The sequence below is a fragment of the Cottoperca gobio genome, chromosome 15, assembly GCF_900634415.1.
Source record: "Cottoperca gobio chromosome 15, fCotGob3.1, whole genome shotgun sequence".
In the NCBI taxonomy this organism is placed as follows: domain Eukaryota; kingdom Metazoa; phylum Chordata; class Actinopteri; order Perciformes; family Bovichtidae; genus Cottoperca; species Cottoperca gobio.
In genome coordinates, this window is record NC_041369.1 from 8,236,235 (window position 1) to 8,262,644 (window position 26,410).

The 26,410-nt window shown below is 40.7% G+C and overlaps 1 protein-coding gene across 1 annotated transcript; it reads left to right on the top strand.

Moving 5' to 3' along the window:
* Positions 1 to 2,753: 2,753 nt before the first annotated feature.
* LOC115020521 (transmembrane protein 121) lies at positions 2,754 to 8,484 on the top strand. The gene is given in 2 exon segments (XM_029450614.1): positions 2,754 to 4,440; positions 4,442 to 8,484. Coding segments are annotated over 2 exon segments (951 nt in total). The 5' UTR covers positions 2,754 to 4,134; the 3' UTR covers positions 5,087 to 8,484.
* The last annotated feature ends 17,926 nt before the right edge of the window (positions 8,485 to 26,410 follow it).

A 26,410-nucleotide genomic window follows, 5' to 3' on the forward strand; every position in this document is an offset into this window, starting at 1 on the left:
CCTCTTTCTCTGCTACTCTAGATGCCAGGATGGGAAAGCCACTCCATGGCTTCCTTACTTTGAGTGCTCTGATTGTCTTCTGTAGATGCTTTATGTTACAGAGAATGTAGACGGAGTTTTATCATCCCATATCTGTTGTGTGTTAGTCTGCCTGATGGTGAACAGTGATGATGCAGTGTCCCTGTCCGGGAGCTAAGGACAGACCTCTGTAGGAGGCTGAGCTGAGCCCGATGGAGGGAGAGAGGGCAGAAGAGGACAGGCAAGACTCCTGGATGTACTTTTGTTGGCGGTAATCTCATAAATCATAAAATATAGCCTTGTGTTGGTATAACAGTATAATTACATGAATCAGGATTGAGAACTTTGACACACACTAACTGTAATAAACCATAAACCCGTGCATAAATCAACTCCATCTAAAAGAGACAATATCCTTAAGAGACAGTGATGTGATTCCCTCTACGCTCATGAATTATAAACACAGAGTGAATGAAGACAAAAGGAGAAATGCTAAGCATATATAAATGTAGATATTCAACAGATGTGAATCAAAGTCCGAGCCCAGGTTAACTGCCCTTTTAACAGAGAGGTTATCTTTGACTCCATTGTGTATTGCAAAAAGCATGTAAATGAAGATATACATTATAGATTACTGGATGATATGTGGGAGGAATAAAAAAGTGGATGATAGAGGTGCTGTATCAATCTCCCATACTGATTTTAGGGGGGAGTGAAAATATTAAGCTCACAGGGCTGTTACCTTGTGGAACAGACAAGAAGCCATCCACTCATTTACATTTACATTTACAGGCGTTTAGCTGACACTGTTACCAAAAGTGACTTTGAGTTAGCAGATAGCAGTTTAGTGTATGGCTCAAGGACACAGGGCTGTTAATGGGTGTGCTGCCTGTCACGGGGATCAGACCTCCGACATTTCATTACACATTCTCTAACAATCTGTTAAATGTGTTGCAGTAGCACCAGTTGGTATTAAATTGTAGCCATGCCATGTGTTTTATAATGAAATGTAAAACTTTTTTACAGCGGAGGATCCAATCCCTGAATCGACTCTTGGTCTGGCGACGATTTAGACTCTGAAGGGCAACGGCCAATATTTCAGGATATCTTCTGTGCGCTTGTCGTTGTTTACAGTCCCATTAGCAACTTCCACGTCCAGACGTCATTTTGGCTAATCTCTATAAAGCGATAAATTAAAAAAGCCAATGCGTTTTGCGTCTCTTGCTCCCCACATGGACAGTTTAGCTGCATGAAACCAAAGCCCGCTCAAAAGTAAATTGGCCAATACTACTCGCACTACAAACGGACTACATATCACGTACAAACGAAAACCAGAACGGTCCCAATACCAAAATCTTGTCTCATTGCCGGATTGTGCATTCATATGCATACTTCTGTTTATAGAGATTGAGGAGGATCTAACTCATCACTGCGCTTGTCATGGCTCAATTATGGCTGACAAATCCAGAGGAAATAATCAATAAGAAAGCAGCTTGGTGTTTCGCTCGACTGATTTTCCAAACTCGAAGGCTTCATTTGCTTCCATGATAAAGACATGATGGAAGTCATAAACAGCTATGATGGCGGCTCTCAGCTGGTAAAACTGTAACCATATCCATTCATGACAGCAGAAATCTGCATGATTGATTGCAATTATGTTTAGTTGCCATTACAGTTAAATGAAAATTGCGGCCACACTGCATAGAAAACCAATACTTTTGACTTCTCAATAACTGCAATTCATGGAGTGAGCAGTATATGGCTTCATACTGTAGTAATGAAAGCAGTTTGGTTCCTCTGAGGAAGGATTATCACTAATTGGCCCAGCTGTATAAACAGAGCTAGTGGTGTTAGCATACTGGCAGAGAAAACACACCAACCTTTCCCCACCTTTATTCATACTATCTGCCAGCCCAGGCATTATTACATCTCAGAGGATAAAAATGTTCCCTTGACATTTAGTCCCACCTCGCACATCTTTTTTTCTCTCATCATGTCACTCTGCCTCCTCACCTTGTTTTTTTTTTTTTTTTTACCCTTTTCTTATTTGCTGTCCCCTCAGCTGCACCTCCCCATCTCCCTCACCCTTCATCTCTTTTGGTCTCTAGCCCCATCTCAGGCTCCTGATTCACGGCTCTGTCAGTAGATCAATAGAAAGGCTCTCTGTCAGGAGGAGCCACCGCACGCCTCAACCCCCTCTCCCTCCCTCCTCCACTCCCCCATGTCTCCCCAGACTGCAGAGACACGGCCTGCTGGGAAGCTGGCTTTTTAACATCCCATGCTGGAGAGCATCACTTCTACTCCCCCCTAACACCCCCCCCCCCCCACCTCCTTTTTTTCCCTCCTCTTTGGATCACTTTTCATCTCTGCACCTCAAACCCGATGAAGAGAAAATAAATGCACACCGCCTTAATGGGATCCTCAAAGAAGAAGGAAACCAGGGCTCTTTTTGGAGCCAAAAAAGAAACAGCCTGAGAAAATAGGATATCAGCACAAGACACAATGTGAAAAGAAGAGAGGGATGTGAGAGCGGGAAAAAAAAACAGGGTGAGCGAGAAGTTGTGCATTCAGCTAAGCTGCAAAAGGCTGGCTCGTTTTCCCTCCCCCCACCCCCTGGAAAAGTGTTCTGTCTCTCTCTCTCTACCTCTTTTCTCTCTCTCTCGCTCTGCAGCTGTGGTCTGCTGAGCGTCACCTCCACACAGCAAGTGCCTTTACTTGAGCAGAGGAGAGGGAAGGAAGAGGAGCGTAGCTGCGAGAGAGCTCATCACAGGAGTGTGTCGGAAACACAGCAGAGGAGCATCTCTCCGTTGGAGTATCACAGCGCTGGTGGTGCTGGCAGAGCATGCAAGAGTGGAGACAGGGGAATCTACTGGTGCTGTTGATCCCGGTGTCCATGGCAAAAGCTGCTTGAGCAGGAGACAGGGAAAACGGCGCAGCAGCCAGGATCTTGCCAAGGGGGTAGCATTTTACAGCGACAACGAAGCGTGGAGACAGCTGAAACCTGCACACACACTGGAAAACACACGTGCACACAGTTGAGTTGGGTGCGACAGTCGTACTCATGCTGCATTTAAAAGATTCTCTACAACCCTTCTTCTTCTGAAACACACAAACTTGCACAGATACAAAATGGTACATTTTCTTGTGCATGGATCCTGGATGATGGAGAGAAAAACTTCTGGATAGGGAATTCGTTTTAAAGCAGAATTTACCGCAGACATTTTTCCTCTCAGAATAACTTTCTCGTTTTGGGGGAGTTGCAGGTTTAATCCCTCTATCTAAGCACAACACAAAATAACCACTATTCTTAGTTGCAGGAATTGAGAGCGGTCTTTGAGACCATTAAAATGCATCATCCTGATTCAGTCTGAGCAGTAAGTGGATTATGACGGCAATATTTTGGGATTTCTCCTTCGCTTGAAAAAGAAAAGTCCCAAGAGAAATATATCCATGACCGGTGGATATACGTCTGTCAGAGAAGGAGAGGATCCTGAGCTTTTTCTCCTCTCTTCTCCTGTGGATTACAGATGGGCTTTGTGATCTCCCAGTGCAGTCACATGGATGATCGCTCGCTGCCAGTCATTAGGATAAAGTACAAAGAGGGACACAAGTGAGTATTCAGCTGGATTTCTATCTCTGAAGGCTTAAGCTTGTGTGAAAACAAGGGTGTCGGAGATGAATCTGGAATGAGAACACACCACAGCAGCTTGTTTGTTTCTATTTTAATAACAGAAAATGCAACTCGTTGATTAAATTGCTGTGTTGTGTTGGATGAGTGATTATCAGGGTGTTAAAGGTAGACACACATCCTCAGATTTATTAATTGTTACAATAGGAAACCTGTATGTTTACAGACCATTTGCCAATCAACATAATTTACTAAATGAGGGGTACTGTCTACCCGGCAGGTGGCTTGGGCACAAGTGGAGATTGATTGAAGTGATCTTTGTGACTCCTATTAATGCATCCTGGACTCTGGCCAAGGCAGTAGCGATGGAGGGGAACACTGCTGTCTAGCAGCACTATCTGATCTGCACCCTCACTGGACAAACCAAGCACCCTCTGCACTCCCTCTTCAACAACACTCCTCCTCCTCCTCTTCTCGCCCAGGCAAGGATGGTACCTCCACCTCCCACCAACAAGCCCCATGTGTGCCTGTCCACCATCGTGATCATGAGCAGCATGGCACTGATTGATGCCTACTTGGTGGAGCAGAACCACGGGCCACGCAAGATTGGCATCTGCATCATGGTGATGGTGGGGGACATCTGCTTCCTGATAGTCTTGCGTTACGTGGCAGTGTGGGTGGGTGCCGAGGTGCGCACGGCTAAGCGAGGCTACGCCATGATCCTCTGGTTCCTTTACATCTTCGTGCTGGAGATCAAGGTCTACTTTGTGTATCAAAACTACAAGGCTGACAGGAAAGAGCCTGGATGCTCTCGCAAGGAAAGCGTTGACGTTGCTGCTGTCCATTTGTATCCCTGTGCTATTTGTGGTACTGGTTGCTATCGACCATATGGAGTATGTTCGCGCCTTCAAAAAGCGCGAAGAGATCCGCAATCGTCTCTTCTGGGTTGTGGTGGACTTGCTGGACATACTCGACATCCAAGCCAACCTGTGGGAGCCCCAAAAGAAGGGGCTTCCATTGTGGGCGGAGGGTCTGATGTTCTTCTACTGCTACATCCTGTTGCTCGTGCTGCCCTGCGTGTCCTTGAGCGAGATCAGCATGCAGGGCATCAACATCGTGCCCCACAAGATGCTCCTGTACCCAATCCTGAGCCTGATAACCATCAACGTCATCACCCTCTTCATCCGCGGCGGAAACATGATCCTCTATAGGGACGCCAGGGTATCCGGGATCCTGATAGGAAAGAACATCCTGGCCATCATCCTAAAGACCTGCAGCTTCGTGCAGTATAGGAGACAGTTGCAGAACGCTTCTCCTGCCTTCGGGGTGGAGCTGCAAAAAAACTCTGTGGCCCACGCTCGCCCTGCCCCCATCCCTCCTCAAGTGATCATGCAGGACCAGACGGCCCTCCCCGAGGTGACGTCGTGTGAGCACACATGACCCTCAGAACGCTGGCAGGGCTCAACATTCCACCCCTTTTAGGGCACGTGAAGACTCATGTGGGCAAACATTGATGCTTAATGGCACGCAGGACACTGCAGACGCTCAGCGACAATAGAGTGGTGCTGTATCCAAAGCTGTCATGGTGCAAAATACAGCATCAATTTTGATTTTGTTGAAGCATTTCCTCCAATGGTTTCGGTTAACTGTGTATTTTTTCTAATTGTACAAAATATATAAAAAAAAGGGCAACTACTGCAAGATTAGAGGATATATTTTTGAATTGTGTGTGTTCAAATCTTAAACTTAAGAGTCTGTGTGCCGTGGTGTGTGTATTTCTGTTGCTCGAATGTTCTTAGTAGTCGAGGGCTTTAACACGTCAAAGTCAGGAGGAGCAACCAATGGGAGAATCAAAGTAATGAAAATAACAGTTAAAGCGTTCTCTTGAAAGAAGTGTGTTTTTTACATGTGATTCTTTAATATAAAGTATTGTGTACAAGATAAAGGCTTTCCTGCTCTTTTACTCGCTGTAAAAAAAAGTTTTTTCATGAAATGATTTAAAAGTTATTGGACCAATTGAGTTTATTTCACTTTTTAATCAATATTCAGCAGATGTTCTTTAATTACGATGGTTTACAAATGAAAATAGAGAATGATTTTTTCTCGCTCTGGTTAAATCTACAATTAGAGACTACTTAATTGCTCAAGTGGCGCCTTTGTAATGTCTTTCAACTCGAGTGTGATCCTTACGTTCCAGACTGCTTGTTAGAAGGGAACATTTGAAATAAATTCTGTGCGCAGTTATGAGCAGTTTGATCACTGCAAAGGGTGACGATTGTGCCGCAACCATAGGAACGAATACACAGCCAAGGGGCACCATTGCAGATGGATAAATGATTCCCAAATAAGGAAACCTGTTTAATATCCTCCTCAGGCTCCCAGTGACTATCTGTGCTTGTGCTTTAGTGGCAGATCTTTGTCAGCACTGTCATTTTGTTCTTCACACAAAAGGACAAAATGGATACTTTGGTCCAGTGATGTGAATCCAAACAACAGCCAAGAAAACATCATGCCTTCTAAAATGACAAATCTCTTTCTGTCTCAAGGAATCATTTTCCCCTCAATCACCACCGGTTGAGTCAGAGCTGGACATTTTATTTTGATGCTTTCAGTAAGAGACATTAGTACTTACTTGTTGATTGTCAGAAGAAAAGCCCCTGATAAATGGAAGGAGGATTTTTACTGGGTTGGCCATTGCTAACGAAGCCAGAAATGCAAAGACAAATTGAACTATGAAGTTAAGTGGTGTGATATGACGCAGCGCAAAAAAGCAAATAATTTTCCTGGCAGAGGTGCCAAACAAAAAAAGGCTCCTTCTCTTGTACTCAGGTTATTTCCTTTGCATAATCTCTGTCTCACCAGTGATTGCATAATTTAACGCAGACTGGCTGTCCATGTTTGTTAACGCCCTAAGAGTGCAGAAGCTTGTCCAACATTTTCATCTGTGAAAGGCACAGCTACAGGAAGGTGGCAACTTTCTGAGGCACGAACCATACTATCACATCAAGACTGCTGTAGCCAGCATTATTTGTCTGTGTTGGTGTCTTGTAAAGTTACAACATCAGCAATTTAGATGCTATATGGATCGTATTTTTTTTACAGAACTCTAGCAATAAAAGGAAAACATTCATCCTTTAGAGTTGAATGTGCTGAATGAGGAGATCAGTGATGAACAATGGGCAAATGTTTCTGCTGAAATGGGCTGCGTGGAAGATGATGAAAGAGTTACGACAAAAACAACATCATTCTATTGTGCTCTACAATCAATATATAACATTCACATACCTTGAACACAAGGTAATGCTTTCACAAAAGATGGCATTCAAGTCTTTAGTCTTCATCATCTTCATTCAATGTTGAACCTGAATGTAACTCACAAAAATGAAATTGTGTAGAAGAAAATTCTTCAACAATTACCATTCAAACAGCAGAACTTGGTACGTTTATACATCTATCCCAGTACGCAATGTATGGAGGTCAGAGAAGCACCGTGGATAGGCTAGCAGTCCACTGCAGAGCTAAGAAACAGACAAACGCACTCTTTTTCAATTTTTTTGAGTCTTGTGTGCATTTTGACTTTGACAGGAAGATAAGAGCATCTATGGGCACACAGGAAGCACATTATGCAAACTAATGCTAAGTTTCAAAGCCAGGTCCCCCTTGCTGTGATGTGATAACTGAACCACTGTGACAGCCTGCAAAGCACATTCTCATTCGTTTCAACTCTCATGTGCAGTTTAAATGTTGCATATGTGGCACAGTTTCTTTACATATTGTTAAAACAGGCATAAGCAAAACAACGCGTTTGCATTTGAAGTTGTGCATGTCCTGGACGGGTTGCCATGAGTTCGAGCAGATGATGCACTACAGTCACACACGAAGAACAGATGGCTGGGGAAAGGATAACAACTTGTTCAGGCTGAATGCAAAGGCCTTTACTTTACAGTATGCAGTGGTGGACGACATATTCAGATTCTTTACTTAAGGAAAAGTTCTAATACAACACTGAAATAATTCCACTAAAAGTAAAAGTCAATACCTGACTTAAGGGAAACACCAACTCAATTAAGAAGTCCAATATGTAATTTCCCTGGCCTAGGAAAGTTCAATTAATATATGTGAACAGGAGGTACTCTCTCCCAAAGCTATAAACCAGAGAAGTAAGTCTGGAGCTGCTACACAGACTATGAATGGATAAGTTATTTTGTGGACCCACAGAAGGTTTGTTTTCATCTTTTAAACCCAAATGAGTTTCATTCTATTGTAGTGTTTTCACTGTCAAATGTACCCACATACTCAGAACACTCCCCAGGGTGCTCTCAGTGTCATCTATAACATCTTTCACAATTCAGTGTCTATGGAGCAGTTCCAGACTTTATACTTGATGACAGCACTCATGTTTTTGGATATGGTGTTGAGTTGTTTATGTTTACTAATATTTTTGGACCATCTTAGAATTTTGAAAAATGGGCGTAGTTCTCCTTTCAGTAAAAGTATGTAAATATTATCAGCAACATGTTCTTAAAAGTATCAAAGTAAAATACTCATTCTGCAGAAAAATGTTCGCTCGGTGTCAGTGTTTTACTATTATATATGATGTTTTTGGATTAATATGCTGCTGCATTAATGTGTATTTCGCATTTTACTGCTGTAGATGTTTAAGGTTGTGCTAAGTTTAAGTACTATTGAAATAAAGGATCCTTCTTTCAGTTTATCAGAAACATTCAGATTAAAAATCACCAAATGTGGAGATACATGGTTTCACTGGACAGGAACGATATGAAGAATTGTAATCTGAAATCCTTTAATTTCACATTATCTTGTTAATTAAACTTTCATCCATATCGTATCAATAATGTATCCACTTTCTAGTTTTGAACCTTCATTGTTTAGATCAAGTAGCTAAACAATAAGATGTCGGGTATCTATTCAAACATTTTGCCTAAATATCTACCTTTTCCTAAAATTCAGCTGGTTCTGTGGTGCTGGCATTTCAAATGTGATGCCTGCAGTGCGCCATGGGAGCATCAAGTAACGCGCGTCACTTATCGCTTTCAGTCGCTTTGGGCCTTAAAGCTGTCAGATAGATGGAGTGGAGTAAAAAGTGCAATTTTTGCCTCTAAGTTAAAGCTGAGTAGAAGTATAAAGTTGCATTAAATGGAAATACTCAAGTAAAGCACAAGTACCTGAAATTGATTACGTAAATGTACGTTTATTACTCGAAGTGCAGTACTTAGTTACATCCCACCGCTGACAGTATGTAGATTATTTAGCGTTAAATCAAGCATAAGTAAATATCAGGCAGTGCCCTGTACCTATTACTATATCGGATGTTGGCAAAATATAAATCATTTGTTTAATCTGCAAAGCACAAAGCACTTATTAGTATACAACAAGTGTTCATAAGAGTATGTTTCTATCATGTACAAATGGTTTTAATGATGATCCACTCCTCTGGAAGCCACAAGCATGCCTTTGGGCAGTCTCCCAACCCAATCTACCCGCACCTGCCCACCCCACCTCACATCACCCTTCCTGCACTGCCAGACCCTGAATGAATGTTGCATTCATCCAGATGACCATGTTTTTTTGCTTTGCACTCTCGAATGTTAATAAATTGGGATGGCTGTTGGATGCACCTACACACTCGCCACATTAACACTGACCGAGCGGCCTGCGCCAAGCACGCAAGACAAACGGCTGCAGTAAATTCACAGCTCGACCTTCGGCGGTGTTGGATGGCAACAGAGCCGGGGTAACAAATGTATTTTTCATGGAATGCATGTTAGCGCACGAGGGGAACAAATCGGTACAGAAAATGAATGCTCATCTAGTATTGATTCTCTTGTCTGGAAGGTGACTGATATTAGATTTAAAAAGAGCACTCTCTAAAACAAATAACAGGGCTTTTTTTTTAGACGTAACAGAGGAAAAGCTTGCTGCACTGAGTGTATTTAAAGCTCCTCTGTAATGCTGCAACTTAAAGCACTGCACATCTTTCAAGTTCACATGATAATGAATGCATTAATCTAAAATGTATATGCTGTGCACATGAGCAAAGCACAGAAAGGTCAAAAAGTTCTCTTTTCAGACTCATCCAATTCCTCCTATGAAAACATAATTAACACACACAGATTTTCCAAGCACTTACACATTAGCTTGAACTATTTTGCTGAGCAGTCGCAATTATCTATTCCTCAATCAAAACACTTGTGCAACTTTTTTAGTGCACTCAATCCCCAAATTACAGCCAGTGTAATTATAAAGCTGTGCCCTCACATATACCCTTTTGTATGCATTTTATGAGAGGAGCTCTGAGGGCAGAGTACGGGCGCCCCTGTAATGGAGAGCGGTTTCACTATCTCACTCATGCACAATTCAGCCCAGATTAACAACAGCTACAAAGTGTGAACTTGTCAGAGGATCAAGCCTGTGACTCGCAGCTAGAGTACGATCTCTCTAAAAATCAGGTCACTCTGCAGGACTGCCAGCTACCCAGGTGTCGGAGATGAGAGCGGGTCGCTCAGAGCGCTGTGAAGTGTTGACTGTAAATGTGAATAATGGAGAGGTGTTTCAATATTTAAACTATTTGGCAGTTTCTTGAGATTTAGCATTTACATCCAAGCAATTCTGCAAGTTTTCTGTCAGCAATGTTGACCTATAAAATGTTCAGCTGGTTTATGATTCTCTGTTGCTTACAGGGCTTTTTCTCAGGCATCCATTTACAAGTGAAGGTTTTTGTCAAGCCCTTATAAACCTAAAAGAACATTTGCTCTGTGTCATACCTCGCGTTAAAAGGAAACCCCAATCACTGTCTGTGACTATGGTTTTATTTATATTTTCAAACATTTATTATTCACTTTACTTAAAAGGGAATGTTCAGCATATAAAGACTATAACCAGGAAGAGGTCTTTCATTTCATGTTTCCCTTCGTTCTTTGAGAAAGCTCCAGAATTAAACGTTTCACCTTGTTGTCAGTTCCGCCCCCTGCAGTGGGTCAAATCCGCTCCCCACATCTGTCACTCATTTTGATGAGCTGTCTACCTTGAAACAACATCTAGCCCAAGGCTGGGGAAACCGCCATAAAAAAGCCACCACAGGAATTGATGAAACAGATGGTGAGTGCAGGCACATTTCACGAGAAACAGCCAGATTTCTTACCTCCGTCCACTCTTGTTGCTATGACCTCCCCGTGCTGCATGCCCACAAAGCAGCCCAGGGCAAGTGGATTACAAGCCCAATATGTCCTGGATTAAAAACCAGATGAACAGGTGATATTAAGGTTAGCTGAGCTAGTACTTCCGTATGTAAGTTTCAATAGTGATTATTTGTTCATTATGTTGCTGTAGCTCATACTTGATTACATTTGTAATAATGTTCTTGTATTGCCGAGGTGTTGGAGTGACCGCTGTTTTCTGCAATAGTTATTATTTGGTTAAAAATGTCCGTTAATGTGCTCAGTTTGGTTTTAAAAGTTATAGGACTGTTAGTCACTGAGCATCTGGCCAAGAAAGGGTTTGGTCCCATCAGATGTCAATCACTTGTGGAATGTGTAAGTAAGTATGCCTTGGGAAAAGCTTGAGCTGTTTTGTTATTATAAATAGCTCCATGTTACTGAGAAGGCTGAGCATTAAAATACTGCAAAAATGTTGTATTGCCATAGGACTTTATTTTTGGTTTAACATATTTGTTTGTATTTGACAGGCTGTCAGCTTCCGAAACATCTACGTCTGCATGATCTGCAGACTGAGCTAATGCATGATTATTACCAGCGGCACCTTATGGCAAACATGTAAACTATTCCTTTGAGACAGAATGAAAACCTAATTACACGTGTTACCACGCTGAATGAATCTTCATTTAATGAACATGCTGTCATTTAATGATCTGTCAGCAAATATCTTGCTGACAGATCATTCCAAATGCTTGGCCCATCCCTGTGTCGCAATATGAGCATGTTGTGCATTGGAAATATCACTGATCTCTTTAAAAGCTATATGATGGTACAGTAAACGGCCAAAAGATAAATAGATAAAAAAAAGAAAAAGCAACATATGTATGTTTAACCGTATGCTTTACATTTTCACAGAAGACTTATTGACAGTTCACAGCTGGAAAAGCAGAAATAATAAAATGAATGATCGTTGGATTCCATTTAGCTGCTTCAGTTTCAGGCGCTGGTGTTTGCGCATGTGTAATTGTTAATGTGATTAGTAACAGCTGGGTTTGAGTATTACGACAAGTCAAAATGTACAGTGTGAAAAAAGCCTGGACCCTTAAGACCCAGATATTTCTCTCATGATGACAAAAACAGATCTAAAAAGGTCTGTGAATATTTGAATGCACTATTAGAGCTATTTCTCATTTTTAAGACGTGTGCAGGATTTTTTTTTTTTTCCAGAGGGTTTGTGAGCCACATGAAATCATAGAATTAGAGAAAACGAAAATGAGTCAGGAATCAATGGAGGATGAGTAATTCAGACTGTTTGACTGGTGCTTCTGTTTCACCTATAATTGTCAAAAAAACTGCTTTCCAACTCTCACTGGGGGAGTCCTCTCCACCAATTAATCCACCATTATATAGTAATTCCTCTTCCACACAGGAGCTGGTGATTTGTGGAGAGGATTTAAGAAATAACAGAGCAAATGAAAATGGGTGTTTTGTTAAAATCCCTGTGTAAAGAGTATTTAAATATTTCATTCTCAAATTAATTTTAATAGCAATGATAATGGCTGCAGTATAACAACACTATCACAGTGAGAATTGGTTTGCTGTTTGTGCACCGAATGTGTTTAACGCTTTTGTCTTGGGGTAGGATTTTGGTGTGAAATGTTTAGGACTAAAGCAGAAACAGACTGACTCACTCACCGTCTTCGTACGTGAGCAAACGGACAGGTCCAGATGCTTTTCAGCTGCTACTTAATAATAATCAGGAGATCCAAATCACTCAAGACAAAATGTTCAAGAGAGGACACATCCAATCTGTTTATTGCTGTGTAGGTTAGGTTAGCTGTCTTTCAATATGCTGCCTGCCAAGGGTTTTGTTAGCATTATCCACACTTAGCTCAAATGAAAATAACTTATATATATATATATGTTTGTTTGTTGTTTGTTTAAAAAGATTTTCTTGGGCTTTTTCCCCTTTATTATTCAGAAAAGATGAAGAAAGACAGGACAGTTGTTGGATTATTATTTACATAGATGAGGATCTTTTAAAGACCTACGTACCTCTCAGGTTGCTCCTTGGCTAGATAAAGAAGCTACAAACAGGGAAAAGTATACTGCTTAAACATTTACCTGTAAATGTTGAGTTTGGGAAGGTGGTCCTTACTCTGTAATGAATAATGAAACACAGGTGAGATCGAATCAGATTCAAGAAGTTTCAAATTCTACTATTGTGTCAGGTTACGTCAGCTAATCCTTCCTATCAATCCCAAATAACTGATAACTGACAGTGTGTATATACTTCTTGTATTGTATTTCTTTATTGCAAAGTGTTAATCTATGTGAGCTAAAGACTGTAGAATGATGTCATGCAGTTTATCTTAACACAGACCAACAGGAAGGAAAATAATAAGTAAAGAAATTCTTAATAATGTTTTTTTCTGATTTTCTTTGATTTACAGAATTTTCATAATATTTCAAATAAAAAAGAAACAGAAGAAAAAAGGCAACTTAATGAACAAACTACAAACCAAACTACAAACCACCAGCAGACTTCATACAATAACTGTAAAATGGCACTTAGCCTAAGTTTGGCAGCAAAGTTGTTTACAGAAGAGGAAACATCGGTACATTTTAAACAGACGGACACTTTTTGATCTTCATTAAAGAGATGTGGTAAGAGACTGCTGATCGTTTGCGGAACCTTATTAATGTGAAGTGAAAGGTCAAAGGTGTATCAGCTGGTTGTAGATGGCTATAATATACACTGCCAGACTGGCAGTCTGGCAGGTGGTACAGAAAAAGCGGCCTCTGGAGAGAGCTGGGGAAGACAGAGCAGTTTGCAGATCAGTGAGGGATGTGGGGAGGAGAGGAGACAGGGGTTGGTCGTGTTCACAGAAGGCGGACCTAAGAATTCATATAGATGGAAGCAGTGAGCTGAGCTTTACTGCGGCCACCGGGATGGCGGTAAGTTAAAAAGCTCGACCAAAGGAATGACTCATCTCAGAGAGATGTCTCCTGGGAAATTGTTTAGCCAAGATAGCAAGGGGGCAGGAGACATTTGCCCGCCATCACTGAACCCGCCTTTGTATCGATGGCCATGTAGTGACATTCTCTAACCTTCTTTGTATCTATGGACACAAGGGGGATTATTTATAATCTTATTAAACCGTAAATTCTGAAACAGTAGTAGGACAATGAGTAGGAGGCATATATTAAACTGCCAAGCTGATAAAATAGATAAAAGGAGACAATCATCCACCTCATGGTTTGATGAGCAATATATATATATTCCAGCTGGCTGTATAGGTGAAGTCTAAACATAGAGTGTAATGTTGAGCTTCCTCCACAAATAGTTCACTTCCAGCTTCCACACATACACGACCTTGTAGGATTTAATCGTCCGATTTGAACTGCTCCGTGAACCACTGCTTGTCTAACCTAATTAGCAACAGGAAAGTAAGAAATCAAGATGAAGCAGGGTGGATGAAGGGTGGGAGATGTACAATGTAATATGTGATAAGGTTAGAAAGCAGAACCTCAGAGCTGGTATGCAAAGAGCAAGAGACGGATGAGAATGGAAAATTAATGAGGACATCTTATGCAGATGATTGAATTTCATGTTAATGACCTTTGTCTGTTTGAGTGTGTCCTTCTAGCAGAGAGAAGTTTATTGGTCAATCATGGATTTATGAGATGAGAGGTACCACGTACACACTCATCCTCAACTTGTAGGTTGCCGTACATACATTTGGTCCAACGTTTTGGGAAATACGCTTATTGCCTCCGACAAGGAGATTGTGTTGTGAAAGCAAATGAGCACTCCCAAAACTATTTCTTAAAGTTTATCTAAGTCAAGCTGCTTAAACAGTAATAATAGAAACATGTATTAAAAGAAACCTCCCCCTACAACAACCATAATTAAGATTTACACATAAATACTTTGTGTGTGCAGCTACCTGACACTAAAATCTATTAAGCATTACACTGTCACGCAAGAGTGACACAGAATTACTTGGAAAACATATAGTTGCCTCAAGCAAAAAGGCCTTTTGCCCTAATAAGATTAAGCACAGAAAAGTCACCAGCAGCAGGCTCAGTTCAGCTGCCAGCAGGTACTTCATGCCAACCATGCAGCAGCACATAAGGTAATAAGCCAGCATGACACTAAGCCTGTATTAAAAAAAGGGTTGGCTGCCACGTTTCAGATACGAGAAATGGGCCTAGATGTGACAGATCATTGTCCAGACTGAGACTCATGTCAAATATATTTCTTCTGTCCACGTCAAAGGCCAGAACACTTTGGATAAACTACTGAATTATTATGTTGGCATAGCATATGCAACGCTATGTTTAGATGTAAACGTTGGATGTAGCGATGGAACTTGATGAAGCTCGTGGTTATGTATGTAAAGTGAGCTCTGAGTAACATCTCTATATGGTATCTGGTAAATAAGGGTTTTTCACAGCTATGTAATATGGAAGGGAGGATTTGTTGTTGCAGTGATGACAGCCTCAGTAAGCAACGTTGGCATGAAAACAAGTGTGTATTACTGTTTGGAATTTCAATAAGGTTGAGCTCTTTTTCTCACTACATTGCTACCCTATAGATGACCTATTTCTCTGAGAGGTGCAATACTTGATCATGCAACATGTTTTAATGGCAAAGTCAGTATTCAACATTCAAGAACTGCAGAATAGGAAGACCCTTTTCAAATGTTTATTTGATCAATGACATTACATAAAGTAAAACGACACCATGAGAAGATAAGAATAATACAGTGTTGAATAATTACAGCACAGTGATTACAGAAGCCTGCAAAAAATGTGATTATTGATACTTTTCCATTTGAGATGTTTAAGCGTCACAGTGACAGCACAATGATTAAATAGTTATACTGTTATAAATAAGCCGACATTTTAAAGCAATTTTAGATTAGATGCTGTGCAAATGTAACAAACGCAACGTAATAATTTTGTAGTGAAGACTTGATGATTGTGAGTGAAATGGTCCTTTTTGTGCGCGAGAGCCAAGAAGGTTCACTTAGTACAACTCCTGAAACTACGCTTTTAAAAGATTCGACGGGCAAGATTTCAGTTTGAGAATCTATGGCACCACAACACAGTGTCTCCTCCTGGACTCGAGAAATAACTGCGGTGAAGGGTTTTGGCAAAAAGCAGGTTTCCCAATGTGAATACAATAAAACATTATTGAAAAGCTTGAGTTCTCTGGCGGTGTAAAAATGGAATTAATAGGTTGTGTGTTCTATTCCAAATTGCAATTTAATGAGTTGAGTCACCCTGACTGTTTTGTGTGTATAAGTCATTATCGCTGACATTGATGTGCTTGTTAAATACTCCACCAGTGTCTCATGCAGTGTCCTGATTCTTTAAAGTGTGACTGAAGTCTTTTTCAATATACTTCATCTGCATCCTGGCTTAGTATGAAAAACATATTGAACAATCTTAATAAATATGGGTCTGTCTGTGATAAAATGATCTGCAATAACATGGAAAACTGTGTTTAAAAAACATAATAATAATTATCTGTGTAGATTCAATAGTGCCCACACAATGTGGAAACACTGTCACACTGTCTTTGTGACTTTAAAGTGAAAGATCTGTCGTTTTGAAGTCTTCTACAGGGACCAGGCTGCATTCTCCATCTTAACACACACATGCACACACACAGAGAACAGGTTCATTCAAACAAATAATTGTTTCCCCACATTAACATAGAAAATCATCTATATTCCTCAGGGTGACAGGACTGCAAATAATCTTTGTACTTTCAGTCATGGACATTTATCCATGCAACCTCAAAACAATGCCCCTAAGCAGCAGGTCCTTCTGAACCTCTCTGTTTTCTCTGTCTCCAATTCTCCCTCTCTTTCTGAGGTTTGGTCCAATATCCTCTTGAGTAAGCCTTGGCCAGAAAACCATTTAGTGGCAGTTGTTGCACAGCATCCAACATTGTCAACAGCAGGCTGGAGTTGGGACTGGCCGCCGTGCTGTGTGTTATAGCTGCCATAAGGTTCTGAATCTGGAGGGGTTCCTGCACGGAGATAGATCTGTGTCTGAGGCGGGGCGGTGGGCAGCGGCGGCAACCAGCTGTCTGTGTGATTTAACTGTGTGTGTAAATCAAGAGCGAGTCTCTGCTCGACCAGGCAGCCTCATTTCAATCTCTCTACAAATCACACCACGCAGGCAGCGCTAAGGTGAGAGTTATAAAGGCGCCCCCAAAATAATCATCCTCCGCAACTCTCTTTCTTATGCTTTCATTTATTAAGTAGATGAGCAGAAATCTGACATCCATCTTAAAAGACACAGAATATATGGTGTGGGCGAGCTAGATGTTTCGAGCCAGATAACATTAAGGTTTGAGTATTCATCTGTGGTGTTGTGTATGCAGGGTGTCACATGCTGTCCTTCTCATTCAATGGAGAAATAGTGGAGGAATATGTGGGGTGGATGTTTGCAAAATCCTGCACAGAACAGCAGCAGAGTTTCCACAAATCCACGCTTGAAAGAGACTTTTATTTATGATGTGTAAAAAAAAAGAAGGGGGTATTGAATTAACATATCTCTTGCCGTCAGCCAACCTATGTTGAACTAGATATTGGAGTGAACCAATGCCAGGGAGCGGCCAACGTGATGATTCACTACCAGCAGATTAATTCACAGCTCCAGCGAGGAAGTCGCACGAGTACTCAGGGAGGAAACAGACTATGAAGGCCACACACACACTTGTGACAGCTCTCACAGAGGTATTAAATATGTTTGGAGGCCATTTACTCCACTAGATCCGCCACCAAGAGCTGTTGGTCAATAGAAACAATGTCAGGTTTATTAAAGTAATACTAGTTATTTTTAAAATCTTCTTGTGTCTGACATCACTGGTGATAAAGTTCCACAACACTGCAAACTGTTTTACTGCAGTTTATCTATGAACAGAACAGGCACAAAGGCACATTTATTAGAAAATAAACACATTTACAGTGGGCCGTTTGGCATAAATTCTAATTATTCTAAGATAAAATATAACTGTTGTTTTCTGTGGCCACTGGCAAAGTCCAAACATGAAGTCAGAGATCATCATGTATTCTTAAGAAACAGCTCCTGGCATTAATGAATTCAGGCAAGCATCCACTTTGTCAAATGGCTTTAATAGAGGGCTTCCCATTTTCATGAATGGTCTGTTATAGATTTATTCAGATGGGACCGAGATGGAGTTACTATGGTACTGCAAATCATCTGCACTGAGATGCTAAGATTGCTCTCTGCTTGTCTTATAAATTGTTTTTGCTGGGCACTTAAGCTGTGCCTGATCTGATGATATTTACTTCTGTAAGATCAGTGTATCATATCCATCCATGGTATCATTGGCACTTCAAGGGAACAAGCGTGCAAAGCAATTACATCTATGTAGAAAATATCTTGTTATGATCTGAATTCAAATATAAAAGTATTAAGAAAATATTTGAGCAACGTGATAGCTATTAACAGCAAGCAGAGCAGTCATTATCCACACGAGCGTGTCAAAGAATCAATTACAAATTAAATCAACAATTTATCTGTAGGTGCAGTTTTGGCAAGAATGGGACACTGAATGCGTTTAGGCTTTGAGAGGTAATTCAAAAGCACAGCCACCTGGAAATAATCCAAGACTATATTGTTTTTTTCAGTAATGCTCATACATACCCAAACATATGCCAAAGCTTAGTGCATTTTAAATGAGAAAAGTCTGTAGACAACACCATGCCCTTTAGGAAAACTGCTGAGTTGCTGCACCTGTACAACAACCTGATCATATGCCGACCAATCACATGTCAGCTACTATAACACAGTGTCCCCAATCAGTCATGTTTCTTGCTAATTTAAATAAATTGCTTTACCCAACGAAATGGAAAATGATATTGCTGACCTCTGGCATTAAGTATGAACCTATGCTGGAATGATTTCCCCAATATTGTCATAGACATTTTATCATATTTAATTTTGATATGAATAACTTGTTAGCAAACAGTTGCTTAATTGCAAATGAACCTGATGAATGTTAGTCCAAAAATGTCTGGCTATTCAGCTGATAAATGCTTTAGCCATCTTCACCAGCTTGTACCTAACTGTGTCTGTCTTTCATGTGATGCTGGGCAGGCAGCTCAGTGTACGAGGGGTTTGGAGCTGAAAACAGATGCCTGCTGCGACCAAAATCTAGGCTATGAGAGCGGTTAGCGTTAACAATAACAGTAAAGATGCGTGCCGGAAAACCAAAACAATGAGCTGAAAGACACGCTGAGTGCTGGCTAACTATTCATTTGATCCACTGTTGATGTAAAAAATCAGCTTTAACTGTTGATCTGTATCCTCACAGAAGACTGTGGTTAAACACATACCATCATTTGAAATAAAAACAAAAAACGACAACAATCTCCACATACATACATCCAACCGTCAACTGAAAAGACTGAGAGAGAGAAAAAAGTCAGACAGTGTGAACGTTGACAAACTCATTGAATTTCTTTCAATTAAGACTTCTGTGACATAAGGGTGCTTAAACCCCAAGTGCAGTTAATATTGTGCTATTACAATGATGATGCTTTTCACAGCACTTGACTCTGGGCTTCTCAGGAAGAAGCCCGACATCACATCCGAATGGTTCCAGTGGAAACAGGGAATCTCAATTTCCCAGGAGCTCTGTGATAATTAATTTATTCTCTAACATCAAAACAACAACATTAATTAGGAGAGCGCAACTCAGTACTGTTTGAAAAAAAAAGGTTTAAGCACCATTTTAGCTAAATGCTATAATATAATGTTTTATTAATTTGTATACATAATAGATAGATAGCAAAGACGTGGCAAGTGCAAAACTGCCAGCCACGAGGAGAGTATGATTACAGCCATTTGAGAACAAACTCAACATTATCAGGAAGGAATTGTAATAATTGTCCAACCTGCTTCCCTCTTCTCAAGCAATTTCTAAGTTAAAAGCTCCCCGGTGGCACATTCACAATAAGTCTGAAAAGAGACTGACAGATTGTTCTCAGTGGCTACTTTTGCAAAGCAATTGTCGGTTTAATGATGTGCTGGAGTTCATAAACATCCCAACTCTAAGTGCTTGGAAGCAGAAATTAGAATTTGACCGCCTGAATGGCTCTGTTTTCTTCATTTTACCGAATGTGTCTGACAAATTGTTATCCTAAGATGTGTTATAATTGAGATGCTGTTAGTAGAGATGGAAGAAGCAATGACAGTCTTGGAGAGTAGAGTTTAACAAAATTACATTTTCATATACAAGCACTCAAATGATCATAGCATGGGAAGATAAACACATCACTGTTCATTGCACAACTAGTTATGTAGCCTAATTATGAAACCAATTTCCCCCAATTTACAAACACTGGGCATAAGAATGACCATGTTGCTTTTTTTTTGTTGTTCTAGAGAAAATAATTTCGTGAATAAGACATTTCCATCTCGACCTGACTTTTACATGGTTGAATTAAGGTTAAATAAGTAAAGAAATCACCACACAATTGATTGTGATGAATGGCACCACTTCTCCGGAGGTATCCAGCCTGACACTAAGGAGAACATCAGTTTATGGCCTCCAGTTGATGTAAATCAGAACATTTGCATGACACCAGAACATATTTTTTCGGGGCGAGAACAGTGGAATCCCTTCGAGCGATTTGCCAGCACTGTAGCACACAAATCTGTCTGAAGGAGGTGAACTCTGGTTGACAAGTGAAAGCCATATCATGAATAAAACATCCCGTGTGAATAGAAAATAAATTCTAAGAAATCTGAGAGGATGCTTCATCTGTCTCGAGTGTGTGATGCAACATGAAAGAATTCTTGGTGGTGCCCTAATCTTTAATTCACAGATCCTCCAGCAATACTGTGAAGACAAACACAACTTGTGCCCTCAGTGTCCACTGCTTCTTGGCTCGGTTTGGAAATATGACAATGATAAAAAATTCTGTTTATTTATCCCATATATATAATCCACTGTGTCCGCAGTCAAAACCGACTAATTGGTCAGACATAGGAAGAGTCAACAGAGTCTAAGCCCTCCAGAGCTTTAAGGGAGGCCCTGTGATGTGAGGCGGCGTCTGACTGGAGGTAAATGAGCCCTGCTGACTTGGCTGGATCCTCTCCAAAAAGCACAGCCTTGCACACAACTCCCTCTAACCAAGCTCTGACAGAGACTAATGTCCCACCATTAAGCACCCTGCACCACTTTACATTTGACCATAACCTTGCTTTGTTTTCTCCCTTCAGTGATACGGTTTTACATTGCCGCGAGTCTCCGCAACACGGGGGTGGGGAGTGATTGACACGTCTCCTGCTTTCTTATTCATTGGCTGTAAATATTTTAGTAGTCGAACCAAAGTAAACACCGGTCAATTCAACATGGCATAGTCACATATTTGTCAGAGCTTCCTGAGTAATTATATTTGAGGCTTTGCAGCCAAATTGAGCATTAAGAGAATGCAGGAGGCAATGCTGGGTTTGTTATTGGTAAGCAGTTTTTTGGTGTGTGCCAAACATAAAAAAATAGTTTATTTAGCTTATCCTGCTTTCGTCTCATAATGATGTTTGTACATGAGAATAATAACAATCCCTCAAAGTAAAAGTGAATTTAGGGGATCCTTAGAATTCATTTAGAATACAATAGATCCCAAACCAGATCAGATTTGATTTAATCCAAAAGTAAAACAAATATATACAAATATATGCAAAAGATAAATGTATACTGCACAGCCACTTTAAAAAGTAATAAGCAAGCCCCTCTCAGCTCATGATAAAACTTCTTAAAGCAAGAGGAAAAAAAATCTTATCTGTTGTTTCCCGAGGGAAATTAATTAATCAACGGTTTAACAAGAAATATATCTCTCTGCTTTGTAACAATTTGTGTATCATTTCTGTGACTAATTCAATTTGAAGTAGGCTGCTGTGGTGGAACACATCATCCCGATGATAAGTCTGCATTACTGAGTGGGAAAGAAAAACAGTCCCCATCATGTTCTGTTCATATTATTGCTCAGCTTTTAATGTCAGTCAACAAACCACAGTTCCATAAGCACACAATTTCACCGCGCTGAGTCTCCATGGATTTGCTCCAAGGTTACTTTCAAAATCTAATTATTAGTCTAGACTATAATCAGCCGGTGAGAGAGAAGAGCCAATCAGGCAACGAGTTAACCATATTCCTCTCTGCCATATATGTTGGAGAATATACTTTGCAAAAGGCCAAAGCATCTGCATCTGTTAAATATCGTTTTGCTGCCATATCTAGTTAATACGTTTAGTTTAAATGCCAGTGGATGGCAGGGCAGTTACTGCTCCTGCTGTGGATCAGTTGGATTTCTGTGTTTTTGCATAGAAAACAAACTGAGTTGACAATTTGATGGGCATTGACATGAACATATTTTCAGAGGTTTAAAACATGAGAGCTTTGCTGTGTCGATAAGTCTTCAAAAGCTTGTTGGCATCAACTGTGGCGACGGTAGGTCATTAATGTTTGAGGCTTATTGAGGTTCAACTTACATAAAAACACAGGATTGGTTCCAGTCATTTCAGTGTAAAGAAGTCTCCCAGCAAGACTACGGAGTCCCCTACTGGAGCCCCCTGCAGGGCTCCAAGAAGGGTCTCCAAGAAGGCCGAATACTCCGAACTGTGGTTTGGGGCATAGGCACAAACAACAGTCAGAGTTTTCCACCCCATAACCCGAAGGCGTAGGGAGGCGACCCTCTCGTCCACCGGGGTAAACTCCAACGTAACGGCGCTCAGCCACCAGGCGATCGCTGTTGCGCCCTCCCTCTGGGCCTGGCTCCAGACGGGGGCCCCAGGCTTCCTCCGGGCAGGGTCTCTCCTTTCCTTTCCCTCTCTATCATGAAGTCGTTTTGAACCTTAGTCTGGCCCCTCGCCTGAGACCAATTTGCCTTGGGAGACCCTACCTAGGAGCACTAGGGTCCAGACAACACAGCTCTCAGGTTCATAGGGACACACAAACCTCTCCACCGAAATAAGGTGATGGTTCCCAGAGAGGAAAGTGAAGTGAGGAATTATGATAAGATGGTTTCCAAGTTTGTTTTTGCTCTTAGTAACACATAGTCAAGGCTACAAGCTGATCTTTATTCAGAACCAAACTCTGGTTAATTTATTTACAGTAGAACTGCTGTTCATGTCCCATGTGAAACAGATTCAACGTTGACAAATGTTTACTTATGCCCAGTACATAACGTACTAACCTTACGTACGTACCTAATTGAACAAAAACCATGATCTTTTACTAAACCTAACCAAGTAGTGCAAACATTAATGTCTTTAAAACTGTGACTGTTATCCGGGAGAGTAAAAGTTTCCCTTGAAATATTATGAAGAATAAAGTCATTTTTAGGAGACAGGGTTGGATTCTGACTAACACTTAAATCAACTGGACTAGTTTTTGTTTGCAGTGTTGTCTTTGTTTCTATGCATCCAGTAAATTATTTGGCAGGGACCAAAATAGGAATATGTTTTTCCTCACCTACACTATCATTAAACCTATAGGATATAGCTTATACGCTCTGTTGGGGCTGCACTAAAGGACAATCAATGGTTGCGACTGTAAATTGTGTTACCTTCACCCGATGTCTGTCAAGCTGGACACTTGTTTTGTGGACATTATATACTGTACTACTGTATTCCCCATCCTTAGTCCCATTCACGTTTAATGTCACACACACGGTTTTCTTCTATTGCCTTTTTATTATTGTTCAGCCCCATTCAACACAAAAAGGAGTTATTCTTGCTGTTCTTCATGCATCGCATGTGTCTGCGCTGACCCCAATTTGTTGTAGAGGCGAGTGCGCTTCTGTTGTCGGCATGCAAGTCTTCAGCCGCACGTGTCCATGTTCGTATTGAAGTACGATCACAGTTTAATGCCCAGCAGTCCGTTGAGCTAAAGCACAGCTGAGGCTGGTTGGAATGTCTTTAGTTTTGATCAACAAAATGTCGATAATTTAAATGTTTTGACCTGATGAGGGTGCTAGATGAATAATCAGGGGATCACCAAAGTTATTACAATTTATTTGTAGGTATACATCATCATCATTTCTATTCAATCATTGTTGAAATATTTCAAACAGACTAGCATCCCTAGAGCTGTGCCACTAATGTGTGCTAACAGCACAATACATAGTTGGACTCCCCACACTTCAAACTCATTCACTACATTTAATGCTTTTAATAAAAATAAGAGCAAAAATATGAACACATATATCCAGAGAACACAATAGTAGTCTGTCCTGTACAGTTATCAAGTGATAGAGGCGGCAGCAGCTCCAATAGAAAAGAAAAGGGAAGTCTGACTTATTGGACTAAATGTCTCTGTGAGTATTTTCTATCCAGCTGTATTCAACTTTACAATGATAACAGCTCTGAAGCAGAAAATGTCTGCTTATCTCCAGACACTCGCCCTGGCTGCTGCCCTGGCCGCCCAATATCTGTTGAAGAGCAGCAGATAGTCCTTTCTGAGGGTGCCGCAGACCATCTGCCCCGGGCTCTATTGTCCGAGAGGATTGGTCTATCACGTGAGTTCTGAGGGACACATTTTCAGGGGAGAAAAACAACTTTGTATTTTCTTACAAAAGTTTTGAAAAGACTGCATATACAAGTTAATACCTAATACACCTAATAGTTAGTGTGGTCACATGTTTGCATTGGTCCCTTCCTCCCATCTTTCTTTACCCTCAAATCTCATCCAGCCAGCCTTTTTCATTATATAATGTTATTGAACAATAAATAATTGAAAATGGTCTCCAGCTTTACCTTAAACCTCCATTCCAGTTATGTATTGCTACATACACTGCACCTCTCCCTCAGTTACCTTTGAACTGAAGCTCAGAAAGGAAGCCAAGTACTGCATTCAAAGCTGTTTCTCACAATGTGAGTCTGACTTGTGAGGTTACCTTGACAATTATGCATTTGTAGACAACCTCATAAATATTCATAACTGGTTGCTGGACCTCAGTGTTGACATTGCAATCTTGCAAATTGCTCCTGTATTGTGATTATATATAAGGTCTATGGATCATTTACAAGCATTTAATGAGGGAATTTGCAAAAAATTAATAGATGGGCACAATTTAAATGACGAGCAACAAGTGCCACAACCCTTCATCTTGGTTATTGTAATTGTGACTATTCTTGTGGATGCTATCATTTGCTAAACATATTTCATTCACCTACAGAAGCCACATAGGAGGAGGAGAAGGAAGTAAATGTTTCATATCTTTGAAATTTCTTTGAATTTCCTCAATGATGTTTAATTTAGAAACACATTAAGAGTGTTTCTCTATTTTCCTCTCTTCTCCCTTCAAATTCTGTATGTAAATACATCATATAAATGACAGGTGCATCCCAGGATATCAAACATGTCTGACTAATTCTGAATAATTTCCTGAGCTGGGTGACAAATTCTGCCTTCCTCCTGCACTATGCATACCCAGCGAGCGTAGGCATGCATACAAAGTAGGGTGGAGATTTAGCTTGGCTTGTCTCCCCGCCTCCCTGCAAACCGCCCCGCACTTCCCTTCATGCCTCTCTCTCTCTCCAGCTACAGATCCCTCTGACATAAAAGGGCATGTCCTCTGAGGTTTCTGTCTGCCCCACTGCCTGTCAAGGCTACCTGTCCCTGAGAGACAAAAAGAAAAAAAGAAACACAGAAAACGTAAACGTTTGTGATGGTTTGAAGAGGCAGCAGGGGATTACTAATCCACCCACATTTCTATGAACATCCAAGAAACTTTTTAAATTTCACAAAACAGCAGATTCTAGATAAAAGTAAGTTGCACTGCTAATGGTCAGAGTGCCTGTATGATCCTACTTGGCTTTTACTAGAATTAAGATGACAGAGATTAAGGGGAATCACAAACTATACCTGAACAATTGAGATACAAACTCTAAGCTCTGAAGCTCTGAACTGGCAATCGGCAGCATCTTATTGATAAGTTTGTGCACAGGTCCCGTGCCAAGTTCTGAATCAGTGCTGCGGGCCACACTGAGGCCATGACTCACATTGTAGTTCAGCACTCTGGACTCAGACTGCTCAGAGTTTGCTCCGAGGCCTCCAAAGTGATGAAAGAATAACTTTGTAATGATAACGATAAGGTAATGTACTGTAAAAACGTTCATGAACTTAAGCAGTGCAGGGGCTAACCCCGGATTTAATGACCGGGTAGTACATCAGCTGTGGGATCCTATTTTACAGAACACTGGCAGTCAATGGTGAATGGTGACCTAAGACTTTGATAACTAAACATTTCTTGCAAATGTACTGTATAGTATGGGCAATTAGTTTGCCTCGTGGTTCTATTCAAATAACATCCAAAAACTGCTCTTAGTTATTTAACAAATCATTTCCATAGAAAAACTTATTCCACATGAGAATCCACATTATATGGACATAAAAGTTGCACAATTTATAAACTTAAATACAGAATAAGAAGTTTATTGGATGCTTTTATGCAACTATGTGCAGTACTTCAACTTATTTGTATTATTAATGGTAACTAACTGTAAATAAAGACACTGCTCTATAACACCATCG